At 35.9% G+C, this 26242-nt stretch overlaps 1 protein-coding gene across 2 annotated transcripts in view; it reads left to right on the plus strand.

Moving 5' to 3' along the window:
- Window positions 1-26242, plus strand: part of Gabra4 (gamma-aminobutyric acid type A receptor subunit alpha4) — a 72555-nt gene that overhangs the window by 27709 nt on the left and 18604 nt on the right. For both annotated transcript variants that reach the window (XM_051198072.1, XM_051198074.1), the window contains one exon: window positions 2681-2940. In XM_051198072.1, the coding sequence (XP_051054029.1) occupies window positions 2681-2940 (260 nt within the window). The remainder of the gene's footprint in view (window positions 1-2680; window positions 2941-26242) is intronic.

Here is a 26242-nt window from a genome sequence, read left to right on the forward strand (position 1 = left end):
ACAGTAGGCAAGATGAAGACAGTTTCTTTTATTGGCAGGGAAAAAAATTAATTAAACCAAGCACCCACAACAAGAACAAAGTTTACAGTAACAAAGGGACTCTTAACCTTCTTGTATTTAAATTTGATTTTCCTGGTTTTTTTTTGTTGTTGTTTTTATTTTTGTTTTGTTTTTTTGCTTAGTTTTTATGAACGCTGGCTAGTATTGTCATTTGGAACACATACTCTTATGTTTTTACTTGCAAATATGTTGAACATCATTTCTGTCACATTAGGAGAAAAGTACAGAACTTGTGGAACACTTTTGAATCATTAATAGTCCGTTACAGATAAATTGTTAGGAGTGAGAGGAAATATAATTTATCTTTAAACTTTGCAGCTTAAGTTTCTGATATTACTTTAGTAGTTGATTACTTATTTCACAGCATTTTGGAGAATTGTACCTTCCCTCTGATATTTAAACTGAGGCCTAATTGTTTTAAGGTCTCTTTCAGAAAAAAAAAAAAAAAAAAAAAAAAAAGCCTGACAAATTCACTATGTGCCAATGTGCCATTGGTGTAGATATGCAGTTAATCTACCTATTTAATGGAATAAGGTTTTTTTAAAATGTACTTCAGGGGGAGCTGAAGAGATAGCTTAGGGGTTAAGAAGACTGCTTTCTCTTTTAGAGAACCCATTTGGTTCCAGCATCCAAATCAATAGGCTTATAGCAGCTTGTTACTCCAGCTTCAGGGAATCCAATAAACCTCTGGTTTCTGACATTTGTGGAAACACATCATACATACATGTTCCTATACATATGCATATACATACCCATTTGTTATATATACATATATATTCTCAAAAATATACTCTAGGTTAAAAAATGCTTAAAATTATTAAACATCTTATGTAATACATACTGATACACAGTTTTAGAATGTTATTTTAAAATTTGTAGCTCATGTGATACAAAGATGCTTCAAACTTCCAACTTCTAATAACCAATAGCTTAGGGAGTGACTGGAATTAAATAAAAAAGGTTGGAAAAAAACAACAAGTTTTGTTAGTGGGCATCATTTATGATGCATCTAGAACTGCATGACTGGTGATCCCTGAAGCAATATTAAACATGGTGCCTTTTAAGGACACTCTACTCAGTCTAATTGGAAGCAGCATGTGCTGGATTTTTTCCAAAGACCTTGTATCTTGAAATTTGTCTGACTCTAAGTTTGCTAGCTATTCCAATATGGCTCAACCTTAAACATAAATAGACATCAGCTGGCATAATGAAATCACTGGTTTTGTTTTTTAGGCATGATCTTAGATTACTCTTACACTCCTCCCTGGGGTCACATATGTGGAACATTAAAGGGGTAGTACAAGGCCAAATATAATCAGAGTTTAAGTTGAAGATAACAGCATTATTATTTCTTCAAATCAAAGTATGATTATTCCTTTATTGTTGCAAAAATTCCTATATTTTTTATTTGAACATGGATTAATTGCCTTTCAACTGGGGGTTTACATATAGAGTTAAGATGTTTTTATCATTATTATCTTCACTGTCACTTATGCCACTACCATCACCATCATCCACAGGCACCTGGATATATCAACTTCAGGACCTATCCTATGAGTTATGTAGAATGAGTACAAATGGATATAGTAAGTCCACCAGGAATGTCAGGGTAACCTTCCCTCCCTTTTACCCTCTCTGCCCTCTCATGTGCACTCTAAACACCCTCCCCTCCCATCCCCCCACCCCAATTCCATGTGTAGGGGAATGCCATCCAGTTGGGGTCATGTAGATTTGACAGGTCCTGTGAAGTAGGGACTAGGGCTTCTCTCCTGTCTCTAGATTAAGGCAGTTATCCCTCCATGGGGGATATGTTCGCAAAGTCCTTTTGTGCACCAGGGATACATCCTGGCTCCACTGTCTGAGGTCCCTTAGACTGCTCAGTCCTTCTGGCTGAGACCCATATTCAGGGGGGCCTGAGTCAGTCAAAGGGCTCTATCTATTCTTAATGCAATTATTCTGCTTCAAGTTGTATACTGATGTGCGGTAAATGCCCACATTTGACAAATTGTTCCAGATAAACATTTAATCAGAATATATTTGTAGTTTTGATAAACAATGAATGCATTAATTTTATTCAGTATATTATAGTCATTTAATGATAACTTATATAAGACTTGTGATTGTGCTGACAATAATTGCCAGTGGTAATGGGCCTTGCTTACCTGGTATATTCCTGCTCCCATTTTGAAAGCCAATGTGCCCGAATTCCCATTCCTGTTTGAGAATCACCATTTCAATGAATCATCCTTCCTGAGAGGTCTATATACTGATTCCTCAGGTATATTGTTTCAGCTTCAAATATAGAATCACTATAAGTTTTACATATTTATTTTTATAGTAAACTTAGAGTGTACAAAGAAGTCCTAATGACCCTTCCAACCTTGAACCAAATCACACTAAACTGATGATTACAAAAGCCAGGAACTGGACACAGCTATTCTTACTCCAAAACCTGTGCTGATTTCACTGAAGTAGAAGGATCAAACCCTTTATCAGAGGTGGTAGGTTTCACTTAGTAATAACTTTGTCAACCTCATCTCACCTCCTCCTTTTGGGTTAGCTTGTCTTTTTGTAGATATGGCAGTAAAATGCTTTATCTCTTTGATTTTTCGCATTAAAGGAATAACGACAGTCCTCACCATGACCACCCTAAGCATCAGTGCCCGACATTCTTTGCCCAAAGTGTCCTATGCAACTGCCATGGATTGGTTCATAGCCGTCTGCTTTGCTTTTGTATTTTCGGCTCTTATTGAGTTTGCTGCTGTCAACTATTTCACCAACATTCAAATGCAGAAAGCCAAAAAGAAGACATCAAAGCCTCCTCCAGAAATTCCAGCTGCTCCAGTACCGAGAGAAAATCATCCAGAAGCTTCTCTTCAGGTATTTGATTTCATCTCCTTCTTCCTAAGGTTTTAGCTGCTTGGTCAAATCTTTGTTGTAGGTAGAAAACAAAGAATATGAAAATATCATTGACAAATTGTAAGAATGGCAGAAATCTAGGAAAATATAAAACTATAGCTTTTGCATTGATATTTTAGATTTGCAATGACTTTAGTTACTTGAGAATGTCATAGAACGTGTTTTGATAATATTTACCCCCATTATAACTTCTCTTAGGTCCAAACCCACTTTCCCTACACACCCAACTTTGTATCCTTTTCTTTTTTAAAGCCATCATGTACAATTTGGATTGCGTGTGAATTCTTTGATATGTGGCTTTTATTGGAACTCATTCTACTTACCACGGCATACATTTTGAAGAGAATACCAACACTTCCTCTTCCAGAGGCTATCAGTTGCCAATCCCCTTTCCCATGCAGGGATTTGGTCCAATTTGGGCTTGTACAGTAATTGGGAGTTTGTATGTGCAGCCTTTACTGCTGCATCCAGGTAGCAGTGTTTCCTGGTAGCCATTCATCACCCTGGGCTCTTGTACTTTTCCCATTCCCTTAGCCAGAATAACCTTTGGGTCTTGGAAAGAAGAGATGTTGATATAGGTATTCCATTTATGGCTGAGAATCCCACGGTGTCTTATTCTTTGCACCTCGGCTATTTGTGTGTCTCAGTGTTAAACACCACCTACTGAAGAAAGACGTCTGTTTGATGAAGGTTAAAAGATGCATGGTGCTGTTAGCAAGTCATAGGGAGTCAGTTTAACACTGTGGACATTTAGCAGCACATAGAGATTATGACCTATCTAGTTACAGGTTCTTGACCCAAGTAATAGTGCCAAGTATAGGGACTTTTCATCTTGTGTACTGGGCCTTAAATCTAATGAGAAAGTGGTTGGTTACGCCCATGTTATTAGTGTCATCGTTGGGGGAATTGGCATATTTTCAGAGCCTAAGGGCTCATATCTGGGAACTATGATAAATATTTTTCTTCTTAGGTAACATAATGTTTGGAGGTCTATGGGACCTCATTGAGCAGGAACTCTGTAAGAGATAACCCATTTCTGACAATAAACGTTTTTATTTGTTAACCTGTTGTATCTTGTAGAGGTTTTTGTCAACACATTATTTAATTATTCTTACACACAAATGTATGTATGTATGTATGTATGTATGATGTATTTTAGCAAGCCTCTAGAGTAATAGGCTTGAAAGGCCTTAAGTGTCAGTTATCTTTCTCCATACAGCCAACCCTCCCAGCCACTAACCTAAACTACAACCATTGTTCCTAATATACTGATATTTTAAAGCATTGTATATTGACTTGAAAGCCTAATAATCTGTACATGACCTTGATCTATAACATAAGGCTTTCTTTCTTTCTTTTTTTTTTTTTTTTTTTTTTTTTTGCTTGAACGTTTCTTTCAGTGTTGAGTATTTTTTCATAGAAATGACTAAAATGGAACATATACTGGTAAGAGGAATGGTGTTGAGGGATCTGCAAAGTCCACTTTTATAAAGTTCATTGACCAAAGTAAAATGGTAGTTCTTAACATGGCCCTGAACTTTGTTTGGGACTGCTCCCTGTATTAAAGAAAACAATCAACAAAAATGATACATAATTATAGCTGATATACATTCAAATTTAAAAGACATATCTAAGAGAACATAGAAAACATAACAAAAACAACTGTGATTTTTTTTTTACATGTGACTTGTCAAAGATTATTTTTTAAAGTTAAACCTCTCTTCCACATGGATTCTTACTGAATAAAATTAGCAAAATGTTCAAGAACATGGATACTCAAACAGACAGACTTTCTCTCCCCCATTTCTTCTCCTTTCTCTTCCTCTTCCACTATTCTGCTATGTCCCTCAGACTCTCTTTAATTTCCTTTTGTTCATCTTCTTCCTTTTTATGTAGATGGATCCCTGTGGTTTTGTACTCTAGCCAAATGTAATTTCCATGAATGACACTGTAAAACTGCTTGGTCTGCATTTACCCAAACCAAAATGTAATAGAAATCATCAACTGGTTTTCCCTCTACTAAGTTGTATCTCATCCCTTCATTTATTCACTGATTCATTCAAAAATAAATACTTAATGCCAGCTATGGGCCAGACATTGAACAGAAGCTAAGAATCAATAATGTATATTTTTAAAAGTCAGCAAATATCCTACACTATAGAAATTTCATCTATTTCTATGTGGCAAGGTAGTGGGGGCAGACAGTTTCTTTTAATGTAAGTCCCAAAACACCTGGAGAATTAAATGGCGATGTTGTTAAGGGCCAGGAAGCCTCTAGAGATCAGGACTCTATCTTTGCAGTGTTAACCCATTCCGTGATTTTAGTCTTGGTTCTGCTCCCACAGTCTCCAGATACTACAAGAAAATCTAAGGAAATAAATGCTTTTCATCATGTAGCTTACATAGTTAAGGTTTTCTTCTAAGTGAATTCATCAAGATTTTCAAAATGCTTACAATGCATTTCACACTGTTTTCAGTTTCAAAAGTGACTGTTCATGTTTTACTCTTTTCCTACTTCCCATAGGTAAAGTTACAGCTTCTGTCTTTTGTTGTTGTTCTATTGTCTTTTGCTTTGCCCTATTAAAACTATGTAATCTATTTCAAGCACTTTTAAGTCACTGAATCTCAGGTTTATTTTACTGCTTATTATTTTCTGGTGATTGATTCATGAGTTAAATTTTACTTATGTTTTTCCGAAGGTTAAATTTGTTACATTTTTCAAGAAACTTGAGTATTCTTCAAATTAATTTAGTCTCATGCCTTATTATTTAGGAATAAAGTTTTTCTTACTGAATTCAGATATCTTCTGTATAGAATTCTATGATTTATAATTTTGAGATTAATATTATTAGGATTATTTGCTGCATATTTTGAAGTAACATTGTTTTCCCTCTTGAGATAAGAATATAGAGATAATATTAAAATTTCTAGGTGTGTTTTTTTTTTTACTTAACTCTAATTATTGTGTTGCATCTCTTCAGAAATATTGATTTGAATAATATTTTATTGTCCCCTGGTATATGATTTGTGATTAAATTATAACTTTGTATTTAAAGTTATTATTTTTAGCAACAAAGTTGATTTTACTTAAATCAGTTATTTCACTTTTTAAAAGACCCTTATAGTCTTCAGTTTTTGAAATATGTACAAACTTGTTTCATAAATACTGACATATTGAGCTATTTTTTCTTATTTATCTATTCTTTATCCATTTCTTAAAATAATTTTATTTTGCATACCAATCCCAGCTCCCTCTCCCTCTCTTTCTGCTGCTGCTCCCACCTTCTCCCCACTCTGTCCCCCATCTACTCTTCAGAGAAGGTGAAGCCTCCCATCACTTGAGGCAGGACCAAGGCCCTCTCTCACTGTATCTAGGCTGAGAAAGGTATCCCTCCATAGGGAATGGGCTCCAAAACCCAGTTCATGCCCTAGAGATAAATACTGGTTCCACTGCTAGTTGCCCCACAAAATGTCCAAGCCACCCAACTATTGACCACATTCAGGGGGGCTAGTTAAATATTATGCAAGATTCCCTAGCTGTCACTCTGGAGTCAGTGAGCTCCCATGTGTCCAGGTCAGCTGTTTCTGTGGGTTCCCTAGCATGGTCTTGACTCCATTGCTCATATTATCTCTCCTCTCTCTTTATGACTGTTGTTTTATTTTTTAAACACATATGAGAGTCAATGATGCATAGCGTTTACAACTTTATAACTGTATTATTTCTGCATCAATCAGTGAATCCAATCGCACAACTGTCCTTTATTCTTTCCCCACATGAATGCCTTTCCCTTGAATTCTGTTTGACTTTCAATTCTAACTGCCCTCTCCTCTGTCCTTTCCTTCCTTCATCCTTCTTCCCTCCCTCTGCCTACCCCTCCTTCTTTTCCTTCCAGTGATCTGAGTTTCAAATCTAGGCCTTTCATGTATTAGGCAAGTAGTACTACTACTGAGCTTTACTCCAAGACCTCATTTTGACATTTCAAATAGTATTTTTTCTCTCAACATTAAATTGCCTGGTTTTCTGCTGTTAAAGTTATCCTTGTCTTCTTTTTCTTTTTAAACTTTATTTTATTTAATTAACTCTTTAAAATTTATTTATTTTACATACTGATCGCAGTTCCCCCCCTCTTCTCTTCCAGCCCCACCCCTACTATTTTCTTCTCCCTTCCCTTTCCACTCCCCCTTGCTTTAGACTCAGAAAGGTGCAGGACACCCATGGGCTTGAACAATGAACAAAATATGGCACAACATTCTGGAAGCTTGTTATGATTTCAAAGCTTCAATCAATTTATTTTTTCAATATATATATATATATATGTGTGTGTGTGTGTGTGTGTGTGTGTGTGTGTGTATACATATATACATATTTCTTATTTTATGTATAGATCCCAGTTCCCCCTCCCTCACATGCTCCATGTCCCCCTCCCATCCTATTTCGCCTCCCACTCCACAGGGAGGGTGATGCCTTCCAGGAGGGATCATCTAAATCTGTAAAGTCATTTGGAGTAGGATCTAGGCCCTCCCCTCTCCCTCTAGGCAAGGGGAGTATCCCTCCATGGGGAATGTGCTCTCAAAGTCCTTTTGTGCACCAGGGATACATCCTGGTTCCACTGTCAGAGGTCCCTTAGACTGCCCAGGCCTTCTAACTGAGACCCACATTCGAGGGTCTGAGTTAGTATAATTCTGTTATCCCAGCTATCAGTATGGGGGTCCATGAGCTCCCCCTTGTTGAGGTCAGCTCTCTCTGTAGGTTTCTGTAGCCTAGTCTTGACTCCTTTTCTTGTCACTCATTCCTCTCTACAACTGGATTCTAGGAGTTTGCCTCAGTGTTTGGCTGTGGGTGTCTGCTTCTGTTTCCATCATCTACTAGATGAGGGCTCTATAATGGCATATAAGTTAGTTATCAATCTCATTATCAGGGAAGGGCATATAAGGTAGCCTTTCCACTGTTGCTCAGATTTTTTGTTGGGGTCACCCTTGTAGGCCTCTGGACATTTCTCTAGAATCAGTTTTCTCTTCAAACCTATAATGGCTCCCTCTATTATGGTATCTCTATTCATTCCCTGAATCAATCTTCCTGGTACCACATGTTCTCCTCTCCTGCCCTTCTCTTTCTCCTAACTCCCTCTCCACTCACTGCACCACCCCCAATTCCCAATATGCTCAGGAGATCTTGTTAATTTCCCGTTCTGTGAGGGACCTTGTATGATCCTCCTTGTATCCTAGTTTCTCTGGTAGTGTGAATTATAGGCTGGTTATCTTTGCTCTATATCTAAAATACATATATGAGTGAGTATATACCATGTCCCTCTTTTTGTGACTGGGTTACCTCACTCAGGATGGTGTCTTCAAGTTCCACCCTTTTGCCTGCTAGTTTCAAGATTCCATTGTTTGTTTGTTTGTTTTCTGCTGAGTAGTATTCCATTGTGTAAATGTGCCACAACTTCTTTATCCATTCTTCAGTTGAGGGTGATCTAGGTTGCTTTCAGGTTCTTGCTATTACAAATAATGCTGCTATGAACATTGTTGAACAGATGTCTTTGTTGTGGATTATTTGGGTATAAGCAGAATTGCTGGGTCCTGTGGTAAAATGAATGTTGAAACCATAAAATACAATTAATGTCCGATGTATACATTACTTCATTCTAAATCCAAAATGGCTTTGTTCTAAAGCGTCTAACTTTTGAAATGTATGTGTAAGCAGGCTTAGTGCTATACACCTATAATTCATGCAACTTGGAAGTCTACTCTGAATCATAAATTTTAGGTGAACATGGGCTATGGAAGATATCCTATCTCAAAATATTTCACTTATAGTTAATTTATTCTGTTCCTTTTTATATTATACCAATGTGATTTATTGCATGGATGCAATGATGAAATATTATAAATATGTTAAAGTACCATATATTCAGTAAAATTTTATGTCAGATTGCCAAAGCTGGGGAGATTACTGATAATCTCCCATTTGTTGTCTGAAATAATCTCTTGAGCACAGCAGTTGCCATCTTCAGTAAAGCTTAGCTGAACTCATCTGCTTAGTTGAGTTGTGATTCAGAAACTTTGCCTTAGCACAGTTCACATGTTGTGTCCTTATGACATATGTAGGGAGCAAGAATAAGAAATATATTTACAAAATGATAGTCATAACATTTTTAGGCTTGAGGATAATTTTAAAATAAAAATAGTCAAAGTATTCATCATGTGCGTTATGTCCTCTATAATAAGTAAGTCCCTGTGCAGTGACTTTGATCTTCCTGTCAATTTTATTTCAAACTACTCATGCTGTAAAACACAGTGACAAATGACTTAGTGCAACTTTTAGTTCAGCTCCCTGCATGGCCTCAGTGACAAGTACAAGTTCATAGGTCAAGAATATATTAAATGGGAAATAAAAGGGAGGAGGAAGTATAGAAATGAAGAGAATGTTCTAAGAAAAAAAAATAACAACACTCCTGGAATGAAATATTTTAGGAATAAACAGTTTGGAGTGTCAGTAGAGATTCTAATCAGGCAGCTAAAATTTATTTATTCAAATGTATGTCCTACAACATGCTATCAATTACTATTTTGAGTGGTACTAGATACTGACTTAGCTTAAAATGTGTTTGAACACCTAATTTGTAAAAGACCTTGGAGTTCAATGACATTTGGTTCAAAGGTCCTTTGAGAATTCGCTAGCAGTTTGATTTATTTGACCTATGGACAGTTAGTGGTTAGGTAGAGGTATATGGTGACTATTTCTGTTCTCTGAGAATTGGAAAGATGAGAGCTTAATGGAATATTCATGAAAAGCCAATGGCTGGAATTTAAGAATGGCTATCAGTAGCTCAAGCATACCTTTGGATATTTTAAGAGGTACAAGTAACTTCTGTTCCTATTCATTACCTCAATTCTTCCCTTGACTCTGCCCTAATATAGGAATTGGACAACACTTTCATTCTTCCATGTTCTTACTGCTTCTTTTAAACATAATTTTCAATTTGGGTGAATAGAACGATTTGAAAGGTAAGTAGCTATAGAAGTAAAACCAGGAATATTTTTAAACAATGTTAATATACATTTTAAGAGTTGGGAGTTAGAGACATGGTCTGAGGTTAAAAACTCCTACAAAGCATCTCAGGTCAGTTCCTAGCATCTGCATCAGGCAGTTTGCAATTACTTGTCACTCCAGATCCAGGGGATCTATCCCCACATCAGGCCTCTTTGGTATCTGTACTCACATGTACATATTTATGCAGATACATACATGTAATTTCTTAAATTATGTGACTATATCCTTTAGTCATTTTCATTCAAGAATAATGCATTCATGTAGATATGCTGTATCTTCTGAAGAAAACTAAGCAGTGATGTAATAACAATAACTAATACTATGTAGTGAAATATTCACTTTGTCTGCACCTGTGGCACAGACCATGCCCATTGGGGGTGGGGACAGGGGTGGATGTTACCTGGGGGGAGCTAAGTCTGTGGAAGAGGCTCCAGGAGCTCTCTTGCTTGCAGCACAGGGATAGGAGAACATCCGGAGGCATCCTTGGGACCAGGAACCTGCTGGTGTTCATCTGTCTATGTTGTTAGTTATTTCTCCCTGAATAAACATCTATTCGGCCTATCTGTTTGTCCTGATCCTTATTAAACCTCAATATAACTAAGCTTATAAGTCAGTTCTGATATGCTGTACTTCATATGTGTTATACAGTTGCAAGCTCACATGAGCTATTTTAAAAAGAAGAAACATGTTTTTAGCAACTAAGTTATCTGGTCATGATAATACAGATCCATTGGTAAACCCAATATTGAAACTGCTTCAAATATGCTTTAGTGGACCTTGATTTTTTTCAAGTCTCTGTGTAGCATTTATTAAATAAAATATAGGTATTAGAATGTGAGTATGTACACATATACATATGTATAAAATACTTTTCTATAGAGAGAACATATACATACAGGAAAAGACATAGATACTGATAAGCCCATGTTAGTCTTTTGTTCATAATTTTAAAATTCTTATCATTCTTTTGCACTTTTACAATGTATGTAATGTATTTTAATATCTTTTCCCTCCTATCACCATCTCTCATCACAGAAACTGTTCTTCTTTCCAACAAATTCCTCTCAATTTCATGTCTATTTAAAATTGTTTTGTCTTCATGTATTTGTGATCTACTGAAGTAAATTAGAGTTGCTTGCAGGAGAATGGGTGGGGCTTTATTTATTAGACCATGGGTAATTTATCACAGTAGAAGAAATGACAGCCTACTGTAGCAACAGAATGTTGACAACATCATCTTGTTCAGGTCATGTGCAAATAATCACAGAAACAGTGATTTCATTCATGCAACAGCCCTGTTTTGTTCATATTTTCATGACTACTTGGTTATTGTACAGTAATATGAATTCTTTCTTGTAACAATAAAAAACTTTTATAGATAACCTATTAGATTATTACTTCTAATAAAGTATAAAATATTAGCTAATTTTATCCATTTTTCACTCAGATTCAGTTACTCTGCCACCTTCTTTTATTTGATAGGTGGCAAGCCATGAGCTATGGTGAGTGGTTAGATGTGTTGGATAAGGGGCATTGAAGACAGGAGGAACAATGTTGGCATCACTGACTAGGAAAATGAAGCACATTTGGTGAACAAACTAAGTAGTTCAGGCTTCCACAGCTGAACATCATTCTTTACCACAATATTGATGGAGTTTTTCTTTTTCAATTCATGAATCCATACCTCTCCCCTACCAACAAATGCTTTCCATTCACCTAATTCATTTTTCTCTTTATTTTCATTTCACTTTTCCTGTATAGTATATATGTTTTTCAGTTTTAAAGTATGCATAGATTCTAGTAAAGATATTTGAAAAACCAAAGACTTATTTTCTTTGCTTAATCTTAAATAAAAATAAATAATTCAAGACATATCTTGTGCATGCCCTTATGAGAATCTCTGCTTAGTACTGGGCATCCTCCAAGAAAACTCTCCAAATGGAGAAACCGCTTGGAATTTGACAGGTCTTGTGAACTATTCACATGTATGTTTTATTAGTTGTAATTCTAAATATTTCTTTCTTCTTTCAGTTATGGAGGAATATTGTGAATTACTCCACCCCCATCCCGTGTCAGCCAGGCATCCTCTGTGTGTCCCTTGGTTGACACTTTATTCTAGCCCTCTATTGTCTTTGAAGATTTAGACTTGAAGAAAGAGATAAACACTTCTTAGGATGCTAGTGCCCATCTTCTCCTCTTCTCTTCAGTGCATTGGGAGCCTGAAAAAGACCAGGCCCAGGGTGTGAACAAACTAAGAACTGATGACAAGAGACAACTCAGTGTTAAGGAAAAACAACATTTTGTTTTGGGCAGGATTTGAGGAAAAGTTTCTTTACTTTATCAATGCTCAATTTAAATTGAATCAATGCTATTTAAAATAACTAACAGAGTCTGTTTTTTTCTTTCAAAAGATGTCAGATTTCTTTCTAAAATGCATATAAATGTTTTCAAAGATGTTTTAGGAGAGTATTTGTGATGCAAAAGGAAAAAAAACTAACCTTTTCACTGCCTAAATTTCTCCAAGTTCTAAGCTAGTAACCCAATAAAAGCATATTTTCATATTTGGCAAAAAAAACTACTCATTAATCGGACACTAGCTCTAACATTATTTTCCATATGGAATCCATCCTGAGGCTCTGCCTAATCTCAAAGACCTATAAAATGGGGGACAATAAAATGGCCTACAAGAAGGGTAAATTCTGAGAATCACATTGTATTATGCAGGAGAAATAAACAACATGTTGCTCAGCCTAGCAGACACACCCATGATCAGTTCCACCTTAAATTCTTCAAGCATTTATTGCTTGGTAATATTCTGTGAAATTTTGCTTCAATTGGTGCCTGTATGAGTGTTGCTTATCTTGATAAATTTAAACTCATATATAAAATAGAGTATGGTTTCATTGTATTTTCCAAAGTAGTTCATAGCATAGATTTAAAAGTTGTAGTTGTCTATTGATTGGTTGAGCCAACTGTATGAATTGGTGTTTCTAAGAAACCATCATTGATTTTCCAACCTATGTCTTTTATATAAAATTAATTTTACTAGGAAAAAAATGGGAATATAGGGCAATAGTGAGTTTCTGCATTGTCATTGTAAGACAATAGAGAGTTATTCTTCACATTCCTTTTGTCCTTAGGTTTTAAACATTTAATTTTTTAAAGATGTACTTTTTTTATTACTTTTTGTACTGTGTATGAGAATATACATCTAACTGAAGTTGACTGCAGAGATTGGAGACACCTAGTCCTATTGGAGCTGTAGTTATGGATGATTGGGTGCTACCTAACCTTGGTGCTGGGATCACAAATTGTGTACTCAGCAACAGCAACACATGTTGTAAAGTTATGAGCTATTTCTTTATTCCTGTCCTTGTGATCACCCATAATGATTGTGCACATTTGTGTACCACACCACAACATGCCAGTTCATATTTATACTTTGCAATGGTCAAATCTGAGGCACATTTGTCAGCAGTTGGGGTTAGCCAAAGAACAGCAAGAGAGTACTGAAAAGGACACTTAGAAAAGAAGCCAAAGATAACATTCACACACAAACATTCAGGACAAGGAAAAGAATAGCCAAGTGAGTTTTGATCATTTTAGTTATTTCACTTTCACAGATATCGGAGCCTATGATATGCTAAGCGTAGTGATTTTCTGGTGGTTGATAATATGCAAGCTTCGTTCCATTCCTAAAGGGTGCAGAAATGGGTCAGCTTCAAATTTTAACTTCAATCATCTTCAAAGCAATGCTGTTTAAAAGCACCTCTTAGAAATGCTGTTCCTTAAATAGTTTAAACTTAATGCCACAAAATAGTGCAGCTATCTTTCCTTTTGTTCTAACTTCTTTAATATTGTAACTTCTTTTAAAATCTCTTACCTCGGCAGCTTGAAAAAGGACCTAGATTAGTACTGTCATTTCATTTGACATTTAGGCATGTTTGTGATGAGAGTTTAATGGCATTCTTAAAAATCTTATTTAGCTAAGTACCACCCCAAACTCACAGTTTCATAAGTACAAAATGTTCTGTAATTGGTTATATTCTTTAGGTCTTGAGTGATTGCTCAATTGTACATGTATTATACTCAGTGATTTATATAGCAAGAAAACCAGAATTATGATTCATGTTGTGCCCTGTTTTCTGTGTTAACTTTGTTAATTTTTTTCTCATGTGCAGACATGGCTTCCTAATGTAGGAATGTGAATCTTAGTTAATGAGTTACAACCATTTACCAGGCACCTATTACAATCAGTCACTGAGGATTTCAAGACTAACATCTATAGTGTTAGTCCAATGAGAGTCAAGTTGTTCATCTTGAGAATGGCTTATAATTGCTATAAACAATGTTTTACAATAAATCAAGCACACTGATAGTTGTGTAAACTTAATTTCAGATATTTACTATTACCCTAGATCTGCAGAAATACTGAAGAAATGCCATAGAAATTCTATATTCCATTATATAATGGAAACCATTTATAATTATGTATATGCTTATAGAACAAATATTCAACATTTTTTATGTTGGGAATGTGTTTCTTTTCCCTCCATAAGTATAAGGAGACCAAGAAGGCTAGATATTGAGTAGGTAATTTAGGGTGAAAGTTGACAAAATACTGTGGAAAAGGTAATGAAGATTTGAAAGTTAAGCTGAGACATCAACTTAATCATTGAAATGCAAAAAGTTATGAATTAAGGGATAGTATCAGCTCATGAAGTTAAGAAAGTAGTCAGTCTTTACTGCTTATTGAACCAATATTATTCATATTTTTGTAATGTCATATGGAGAGAAAAATGCCAATATTAGCATTCTAACTGAAGATATGCTATTTCCTTCTTCAGAGATGATTATACCATAAATGTAACAGAGCAGGAGGAAGCTGAACAGTTTAGATAGTGTTTAAGGAAGAAGTAAGGGAATTTGCTAGTGTAGCACAGTGAGCAGTATGTGTGTGTGTGGGGTATGTGTGTGTGTGTGTGTGTGTGTGTGCATGTTTGTGTATGTGTAGAATAGGTATGAGTATACATGATTTGGAAAAACAGAAAATTTGTTTATTTGTTTCATGTACTCTTTACACTAAAGAAGACAGAGTGAACTGTATTAAATATACAATTTGAGAAAGCAGCTTTAGCTTTTTCAAGCTAAATTATCCATGTCATTTTTTAAAAGGCTGATTGTATGTGTATGAGTCTTTTGAATACAATTTATGTATGTGTACCACATGTGTGTCTGGTGCCTGAGAAGGTCAGAAAAAGGCCTTAGATTCCCCTACAACAGGAGTTACATACAGGTTGTGTACCACTGTGTGGGTGCAGGGGGCTGAACTTGGATCCTTTGCAAGAACAGAAAGTACCTTTAACCATGGGGCTATCTTGCCAGTCCCATGATCATTTCTTAGTTTGCTTCCTGTATGTAACACATTTTTGTGAGTTGCCATACATATTATGTGTCTCTTGACAGCAAACTTTAAGATGAGTTGTGTTATTATTCACATAATTTTATGGTTGATGAAAGTGGTCCTTCATAAGCCATTTTGGCAAGTGTGTAGAATATATATGTAGTAAATAATTAACTTGGGTATGAGTCAGTCTTTTTTTTTTTTTTGCATGAGAAAGATAGATGCATGTTGCTGCCTCTACCTAAGACTAACCAAAAAATTCTCTGTTAACTTGTGAAGGTAAGACAGAATAAGGCTCAAACTGTTATCATTAAGATGTCTGTGTCACTGCATGTGTATCCAATCTCTTAATTAATACATTTTAATACACTATTTGCTCTGTTTTTAAAAAGGGTGTAGTTTATTGCATCCATATTAAAAACATACAACTTATCATGATCTGATTAGGTAGAGGGTAGTTATTCTGGGATAACTAAGGTAGTAGGTACAGTTAGATATTCAGGTTATTTTATATTACACAAAGAATTCATACTGTTCCACCAGTATCTCTTACACTGTACTTTCTATGTGCCACAGAGTATTTTAAGCATATATATATATATATATATATATATATATATATGTTCTCTTATAATTTTCATAGCAATCCTTTTTATAGATGAGGAAATTGAAGCACCAACAGGTCTAAGTGATTCGCCCAAAGTCACACAGCTGCTATATAACAGAGCCAAGATTTAAAGCCAGATACACTGCATCCAAATATATGTTCATAAACTAGTACAGATTTCTGCCCTTCAGTTATAACCCCATAATATCCTCCATCCTGCCTCTTCTTACATACACATACCCCAGCCCGTCTCATTTCTGATTTTCTCTGAAAGTTATCTCAATGTTCACAAAGTTAAAACTATAGACCTTTGATGGGAGATGTCGTTCTGTGTATGTTTCTCATACTGGTTAATAATAAAGCACTGTTGGCCAATAGGAAAGGAAGATAGGAGATGTATTGTGTTTATATAGCTCATTTAAAAATGTAATGTATAATTTAGTACAGATTTTAGATAGTACTTATAGTAGTCAAAACTTATAGCTAGGTGAGTTAGGTTTTCTAGATATGCAGAGATGTATTTGAGATAGATAGGAATTCTTCAAACCTTTCAAAGACCTACAGAATATGGCATTTAAAATGGTTTAGGGTTTTTCTTGACAGTGAGACATAATTGTTCCTGGCAACACCACCTGCGTCAGAAAGGAAGATGAAGATGGACATTGAAGAAACTCGTTATGGAGTTTGCTTCCAATATGGCAAGACCAGCCAGGCAAGATACTGCTCTTGTCTGGACTGTTTGACTTTATGCTGTATAAACTGGACATGCAGGGCCCACAGAAAAGTGACTGCTGATTCAAGATGGACATTGCTACAAGAGATACTGATTCATGGAAGAGTCTGTGGGACAGTATGCAGGACACAGAGAAAAGTGACTGACAAACTGCCAATATAAGAAGACAGTTTAAAGTTTCCTGCTTTGCTGAAGAGTCTGCCAGACACACTATGACCTATGGGCTGAAGATGAAAGATTACAAAAAAACTTCAGGTGACTGACAAGGCGAGTTGTCTCTGTCATTTCTAGAGCTTATATATTATCCTTCTGTGGTCTTTGAAGGAGTTAAAGACAGATAGTTATGGTTATAGTTTTCATTAGTTAGGATTAAAGATAAGTTACTTAGACTTTAGACACACAAAAATAGATGATAAAATATTTTCTTCAAATCTTGCTAAATGTTAATGGACTAAATATTGTTAACTGTGATTCTTACTTGATAACTGTTGTATAATATATTTTACTATGTTAAGGTTAAAACCCTTTTTATTTAGACAGAAAAGAGGAGATGATGGGAGATGTCATTCTGTATATGTTTCTCATACTGGTTAATAGTAAAGCACTGTTGGCCAATAGGAAAGGAAGATAGGAAAGACAAGGAGGAAATACGAAGTAGTAAGGAGGAATCAGCATAGAGAGCCTAGAGAGAACAGAACCGCCATTTCTCCGCTCTCGGTAAGACCACGTGGAAATACATAGAAATGGGTTAATAATTAAGATAGAACTAGCCGATAAGAAACTAGTAACTGGTCAACAGGATTATATCAAATACAGAGTCTCTGTACATTATTTGGGGCTGGCGCGGCGGCGGGACAAGACTAGGCAGCAGGAGGAAAAACCCATAATCTTTACAGACCTTCCATTGAAATTTTATCCCACTTGTAAACAAGATGTTGCTTAACCTCAAATTTAGCAAAGTCACAGAAAAATAATGTACTTTCCAAAGCCAAGAAATTTGTTTGTAAAATCCCAAAGTCATCAATTAGTTTGATTGTAGATTAAGTAACCCATACTTTGTTGTTACTCTGGAAATATTCAACATTAAAAAAACAAACTCACGCAACTATTCTTCTTAACTTTGACTTGAAATAAACTGTTTTACATGCATTCATGTATCCAATAAGCAAAATTAATTTCTAACATATAATCATGGAAATGTTGTGGGAAAATATTTAAAGAAGTACTCTGTCCTCATAGAATGTATGCTATATTGGATTAGAGAATATAGGAATATACAGAAAATGGAGAAAAATAGTGATTATATAAGGAACAAAGGACACTGTGGGAAGAACAATGAACTTTAGGGATGGTGGCTGTCAGGAGAATTCAGATGGTCAGTCTTGCTTTATACTATCAGTAGATAAGAAAGGATAACACAGAAGTAAGCCAGCTCCTTACTGTATATATCATTGGTTGGTTTATGATATTTACAGAGTAGAGGGAAGATCATTTTAGAATTGTCATATAATTTATATACTAGTAGTATTTTGTGAGGCTTTTATTTATCTATTATATTTGTTCTTGAATGATTGTAGTACAGTTGCTGAGTTTCTATCAGGTGCTTAAGAAATACCTCCTGATTGACTTCATTACTGTTATAAAGAAGATATAGAGCCTTGGATGGCAGCACATGAAAGAATCACACACTCTCATTTGGAAATCTGTATTATTAACATAAATTAATTGTTATTTGACCTTTCCTGGTCTGTGTCCATAATATGGCTGGACGTCATAGGATAGAAAAAGAAACAGCTTCAAAGTACACAATGATGGAAACAAACTTCTCTTAATGTTTCCATTTATTTTGCAGCAAGTTCTAGCCTGTAAGCTACTGAGTAAAATTATTCATTCCTTCTGGTTTATTTGACTAAGCTGCCAATTTTCTCCTTGCTATTTTGAGGAGATAATTTTCCCACAACATAATATACATTTCTAAATTTCCAGCTTTTTGCTCAGCCTCAGATGATTTAGCAGTTTCAAGATGCATCAGTTTGGGTATGACTTATTTCATTTGACTTAAATGAATTAGAGCATATTATGTAAGAAAATGCCTATTGTAAAAGAAAATTTTGTATTTTGGTCAATTTTCCAACAGTTTTAAGAAGGCAGAACTTTTCGACTAGTGTATGGGAAGCTTACTTAATATTTTCTTGTAACTTATTCCATAAGACATTTGCTCCACCCTGGTTTGAGGCCTATGTAAATACTTGGAATAACTGAAGGAAATGTTGATGAGTCTTTGTTTTAACACCCTTCTAAGTGGTTACTTTTAACTCTCCTATATGAGGCAAGCATTATCCTTGCCCTCTCATTGTATATAGGCTTGAGCTTTAGTTTGGGTGTATGTATTATCTCTACTCTCACCACAGAATCGTCCTGGCTAGGACTGAATGTTTCCAGTCATGTTATCCTTAGAATACAGAACATCCTCTCTGGTGTATAGAAAGAAAGGATTGGTCCTCTTCTAAGAACTAATTTGAGTATCTCTGATATAGGCATCCTGATTGGAAGGTGGCCAATGGAGGCCTTTGTGGACCTCAAGTGCTCTTTTCTGAAATAGTAATCAGAGACCTGGCAACCACTGAGTAACCAGAAAGTAACATTCTTTGAACAGATCTCTATTAAAAATCAGGGAGGGCAGTGGGTGTTCGGTGTATAGTACCAGTTATGCAACTGACTTTCAGCGGGTGTTTCTTCCATGAAAAAAAAAAAAAAATGAGCTTTTGGGTTTTTTTTTTTCTGAGAAAAGTCTGAGTTCATAGGTGGAAACTATATAGAAATGTCATGATTTGCTGGTCAAATGGTTAAAAAAAATTAGGTGGCCAATACTCTTTCAAACTAAAGATCATTCATACATGACTGATAATTATTTTTCTCCAGATGCCTAATTGTAGTAGCAAATCAATTATTTAATAAAATATTGTTTTCTTGATTATTATTATTAGCACTTATGAGTTTTATGCTGTATTTTTGTTTTTTGTTTGTTTGTTTGTTTTGCAACCAAAAATGTTATAAATTTGGAGCTCCACTCAGTGTGCCTGGGGCTGAGTAAAGCCAATCCTTTGTGGGCTCTTACTGTTCTCCACAGGTCCATTTGTAAGCTGCTTTATTTTAGTTTGACTTGAAGCAGCAAGGTTTGTCTAAATTCTAATCTTTGGTAGGCACTCCCCCATGTGCTCCACTCACTATTGCTGCTTCTGCAAGAAACCCTCTTTGCTCCAGCCGATCCTGAAAAATGTTCACATGCTGTCTGCCTAATGTTTGCTAATGGGGCTGTTCTAAAAATGGCACCAAAGAGGTTACCTATTATCCACAGAACAAGAATATATTTGGGGACTGAAATAGATTATAGTCAATGGGGACCAGATCTGCTGACAGAATTATTTTAGTATCTTCCAGCAATTCATAAAAAAAAATAGAATGAGACTTTTATGTAGGGATTCCTATTTGTTTTCAGTTCATTAAAAAATGAATCCTTTAGTAACTTTTAATAAGTCTATTGGATTATTTATGCTTATTTCCCCACCATTTCTTTGTGAGTTATAGTCATCTTTAAAAATAATATAAATCATTTGGTGTTTACATCTGTAATGAATAATATTCATTGTAGCACAGCTGATATTTGTTTTTGTCTAACATATTACTAGAAATATGTGTAAAGAAGTTTATGGATGCATCATTGAGATTGATTATGGATAGGCATATCCTATCTTTACTCATATTGATTAAAATGTTTTTCCATATGGTTCTCAGAGTTACAGCAAATTAGAAAAAAAAATTTCACTTGACATTTAATGAACATGACAACAATTTTCTTGTCTGTCAGCAAGTCACGTTTTTTTACTTTTGTCCTATGACTATTACTTACAATCAACCCAGTTTTTTTTTTTTTTTCAATCAACCCAGTTTTAACATTTTTTTTTCTGGCAGAAGTGCCCTGTCATGACCATTGAAATTTGTAAAAAGTTTTAACCACAAATAGTAATATAGATATATGTGACTGTGATGGTTATGCTATAATAGAGTTAATGGCAAAAATTTTAATTAGTAGAGGAGTTCGAAAAGCCATGAGACAATTTAGGATAACTTGTTCTATGTTCCACAACTAATTTTCTGATGCCTATCCAGTTGTTTTGTAGCTATTAAGTTTGCATAGTAAGTCATAATTTTAGAAATCATGGCAGTTTATAAGTTCAAGAAAAGGAGAGAGGCACAGAGAACATACATACATACATACATACATACATACATACATGCATGCATGTATGAATACATACATACATACAGACAGACAGACACACTCACTTACACAGAGTGGGGAGATGGAGAGAGAGGAAAGAGAGACCGATAGAGTTCTTAACAGCTTTATTGTGATTATATAAGGCAAATTGTTTTATAATGTAAGATAGGAAATATCCTTTCTTTACTTTCAGAAATTTTGCTACATTGTTTACCTCATTTAAGACAAATGCACAGAATGTATTGTTTCCACTTTTTGAGGCAAGACAAGTACAGTGAAAAAAAAATGAAGCTACAAATTTGAGGAGAGGAATTCTAGGGCACATATCTTGTTTTTGTCCTGCTGAGAGATGGTGCTTTGCTTACTGTCTAAATGCTTCCTACTTCAGGAATGTTTTGTGGTGCAAGGAGGGGATCCTAAAAGGGTTAATCCTATTTGTTGGCCTGGATAAGAATAGACACTGGACTCACATTAACAAATAGCAGTATGAGCCCAAGTGTTCCATTCTGGGATGAACACTCTTGCTTGGATTGTGCTTTTACTTGATAGATCAGCTTTAGCACTGTGTTGTGCAGTCGAATTTATTGTGCAGCTTCATCTCAGAGATTGCTACATGAAATAAAGCATTATGGATGTTTATTCTGGCCAATCTGCCAGCACAGTAGAGTGATCACAATCACATACTCCCAGCAATGCAAGCAATGATACGTAATTCTTTGCTTCTTTTTCTCTGGCTCACCATAATGTTCCTCCCTAGTTTGCATGCTCTCTACAGTCTGATTGTGTTTACTCCTCTGTGTTCCTTCTTTATGTCATTAATATCCTATTTTTTAGCTGACAATCTCTGTGGTTATGATAATAGTTTGATAGATTTCTAAAGGATAAAAGCTGTGATTGATTGCTTTAGTGGTTAAACTACCTATTGAATGCTCAATGTGAGCCTGATGGCTGAATGGGTCCATGGTTCAGACCTATCTAGATTCTCAGGCCAAATCCTTTAGAATTCTGGAAACATTTTAAAGGCAGAGTTCTCTGTAAATAATGAGAAAAGGTATTGAAACAAGATGATAAGAATACAGCCGACCCAAATACCATGAACGTAGGTGTTAGGAGGATTGGGTAGTCTGTGTAGCCTCTGGTAATGGATCAGTATTTATCCATAGTATATGAATTGGGAGCCCATCCCACATGAAGGGATATTGTCTCAGCCTAGACACATCAGGGAGGGCCTGGATCCTGTTCCAAATGATATGACAGACTTTGAAGATCCCCCATTGAAAGCCTTACTTTCCCTGGGAAGCATAAAGGGGATAGGATGGGGTTTGGGTGGGCAGGTGAGGAAGGGATGGTTCAGGAACTGGGATTGACATGTAAAACAAGTTTGTTTCCAATTTAAACAGAAAATCTTATCAAAAAAAAAAAAGAAGAAGAAGAAGAATACAGCTTCAAATTGCTATGCATGTCACCCTTTGAAGAACCACTCACTTGGTGCTACTATTCCCAGTATGCTACAGGAGGTCTAGATGACAAACAAAGTTGTGGGGCATGGGAATGAAAATGTCTTTGGGGTGACTTTTATGACAGCCATTATACTGCAACCATGTGAAACACTTTAGGAGCATTATAGTCAATTCTAGTGATACCAGGGCAATGCTACTGCTTCTGCCCACTGGTTGGGGTGATTGGCATGCTACACTAGAGTACGAGGAAACCTTTCCTTGTAAGCCACCTTTACCCAGGTTGAAATACTGACCCTGCCTTTTGCTAGTTAGCATGTCACCCAGCATCTTCAATTTTATAAATTTTTTTAAATCACCTTATAGATAGCTGTTCAGTCTGTACCACAGCAGTTGCTCCATAAACATTCCTTTATTTTCCTTCCTTTCATCCTGACTTTTTTATGCTTCTCTCCTCTTCTTTTCATTCCTCTCCCTCTGCTTCTCTTCTTTCACACTGACATTCAACTGAGTACAGCTGCTTTGGTGGCCATTTCAAACTAGAATATGTTAGTGCCAGGTGTAGATTTAATTGAACCTTTACTTAGAACACAGGCAGACAGTATTCAGGATGCCATCCCCCCCCTACCCCTGCAACCTCCATGAAAACTGCTGAATCACTGGTTCCAAAATCAGCATAAAGTATGTTCAGACCTTCCAGAAGCTGAGTATGTAATGTGATCAAGTGCCATGGAGGATGGGTAAACAAATATTTTAAAAAAGGAGTGTTTCCATCAGTTCAAGTTGAACACTATCTGCATTCAGCTCAAGCGAAAAATATCTTAAAAAGCTAGATAAAGGAAATGAAGGAATGAGCAACATGTTATTTGTAGGAATGACATACATTATCTCCTTGGCAACTGCAGGGTGGCATGCAATTTGGCAATCTGTGTTGTGTCATCCTGGATCCCTGGAAGTCACTGTTTCCTATGGAAACAAAGGAAAGAACAACATGAGAGAAAGAGTACTGATTTCAGTCTGCTAGAAAGGTATTTTCAAACCAAGAGCCCAGCAGTCTTTCACAGTATACCAAGAGGTCAAAATTGTGTTGCATTTTCATTTATTAATTTCATAATGCTTTATAATGTGATTAAATTCAATCATGCTTTGGGATGAAATGATGAGTTAAAATGTTTGCATGGACCTTTCAGTGCTTTCAAAAGCACCGGGGGCTCAAGCTTGTGCACAATCATCTAACTGTTCTTTCTGGAAGTATTTGCTGAATGCTTCATTTATACCAGGTGCCACAAAGGTATCAGGCAGTGTGGACCTCTTGTTTATATATTACAGTTATCCTGTCATATCCAAGGTATTTTGTGACATTTCTTTATTGGAAGTGAATCAACACTTTACCAAGCATCCACTTAGTCTCAGCTTTGAGACCCTATTATATAAGAAGCCCAAATTTAGCAAAAATGAGCTGTAGGGCTTCATAACAGTCAGTGGAATACAAAACCAGTTCTCATACTACTTTTTTTTGGTTAGTGATTTCTGAGATCTTTCAAAGGTGTAATCAGTGAGTATTTTTTTTTAAATCAATATCTTCAAACTAAATAGCTCCAAAATACAAAATAATAGTTACTAGTATCCAATATAATTTCATTTGTCAGGACTTAATAGATTATTTTAAACAAGGGACATGCAGTTACAAATCAGAAGGCCACATTGTAAAAGTTTGACTTTGATGAGATTTGAGGAAATATCAATATTACACAATGCAGCAAAGGGATTTTGTTTTGTTTTGTTTTTCAAGACAAGGTTTCTCTGGCTTTGAAGACTGTCCTGGAACTAGCTCTGTAGACCAGGCTAGCCTCACACTCACAGAGGTCCACCTCCTTTGCCTCCTGAGTGCTGGGATTAAAAGCATGTGCCACCAACGCCCAGGTGCCACAAAGGGATCTTAAAGGTCTACAGTGCTAGAGTGGGATGGCTTGACAGTATGAAGATGATACCACTGGTTGCATGAAATTAAAGCATCTCATAATTGTTACTAGCATCACCAGTGGGTTTCTGGGAATCCTCCTCACCCTGAAATTGTATGGGAAATGAGGGTTTGAGTTTGGCTAGTATAGCCACTGGGGATCGATTTTTATCTCGTCCCAGTAACAGTACTGTGTCCCTCCATATGCCTGGTGTCTAGTGAATTGTTTTTAGTGTTCATTATCCATCCATTCTCAACTTTTTCACAGCAGAAAGTGAGGCATTTGTTCACATTTCTGTAGACGATTAAGAAATGACTTCAATACAGTCTGCAAATGCCTACCAGAGTCTCAGGAAATTGCCTGAAGGTTGACTTTCCTGATAGGAGTTCCAGGTGTTCTTCTATCACAGAGAAGAGTCATATTTCTGGTTTTCTGATCTCTGCCTTATTAACAACTACATTTCATTTCCTAAAGTTTTCTCTCACAGGGTCATATTTTACTATGTCCTTCCTAAGAGCAGGATTGCAGTTTAAATTGTTCTCTTGGTTTTGTGGAGATATTCACGGAAGTTTTAAATAGCATTGCAGCTGTACAGAAAAGCTGTTCCAGTGTGTGCTTTGAACGTCAGCTTTTCAATAAACGATAGCTTCAGATGATTGAGAGGAGAGGGGGAAGGGTGTCCGGCTAAACAAGCTATTGCAGCCACTGACTGCATGTTTCAAAGCATCCTGGGAAAGAGGCTCACATATCTATTTTGCTACTGGAGAGGCAGGTCAGTTCCCATGAGTCATGTCTTTTTGGAGTAACATCAAATAGCAAGAACATGGGGAGGGCAATCCAGAAGGTGATTCTTTCATGCCCAGTGGTAATCACTTAGTCATAGTTTCTATAGGCAGACTTACAAAACAAGAGAGCAAATGCATGCTCATTCTGGTTATCAGTTAATATTCAGGATTGACTCATTAAATAGTTCATTAACTACTAGAGTGGCCCAGGAAGTATAATGTGAATAGAGTAAATGACTGTCGTCTGGCTTTCAAGTAGACTTAAATGCTCTGCTTTTGGCTATGTGCATTGCTAACTATATATCTCCTGAGACTTGTTGTGTGAAACTTATTGTTTTTAGTATTTTGTGTGCACAGGAGTTGATTTTGTTGCTGAATTATTTTAGTACAATTTACTCATCACTTATTTAATACCCACTCAATATATTTTTATAGAGGAATTTATAGTGTGTTTTACTGCTGGTTGATGAGGGAAGAAAAATAGTGAGGCACCATGTAGCCCTAAGAAACTCACAGTGGAGAAGGATGTTCACACAAACATGCTAAATACTAATAAAAATGAATCTAAATAATGAGTCTAGAAAACTCATTAGATGCTATGTAAAAGTACCATAGTCTTTGTTGAAATTTATATGGTGAACGATTGTGATGAAAGTAGTCAAAATGTCACATTAAACTTGTTAGGGAAATCAATTTTCAGATTCTATCTCGAGGGCAGAGCAAAGAAGATGAAAGCAAGAACATGTTCAAAGATTCCAAATCAAGGGAATATGGCCTGTGCTCCTAGAACTTAACTAAGACATAGTGCTTACACTTCAGATATTTTCAATGGGGTTTCTCCATAAGGTAAATTTCTTTTAAAGTGATCCTGTACTAACTTGCTTCTCCATTGTTGTGATATAACACTGACAAAAAACAACTTATAGAGGAGGATGTTATTTGGTTTATAGGCTGTAGTCTACCATCAGTGGATGCCAGGA

The sequence above is a fragment of the Phodopus roborovskii genome, unplaced genomic scaffold (assembly GCF_943737965.1).
Source record: "Phodopus roborovskii unplaced genomic scaffold, PHOROB, whole genome shotgun sequence".
Classification (NCBI taxonomy): domain Eukaryota; kingdom Metazoa; phylum Chordata; class Mammalia; order Rodentia; family Cricetidae; genus Phodopus; species Phodopus roborovskii.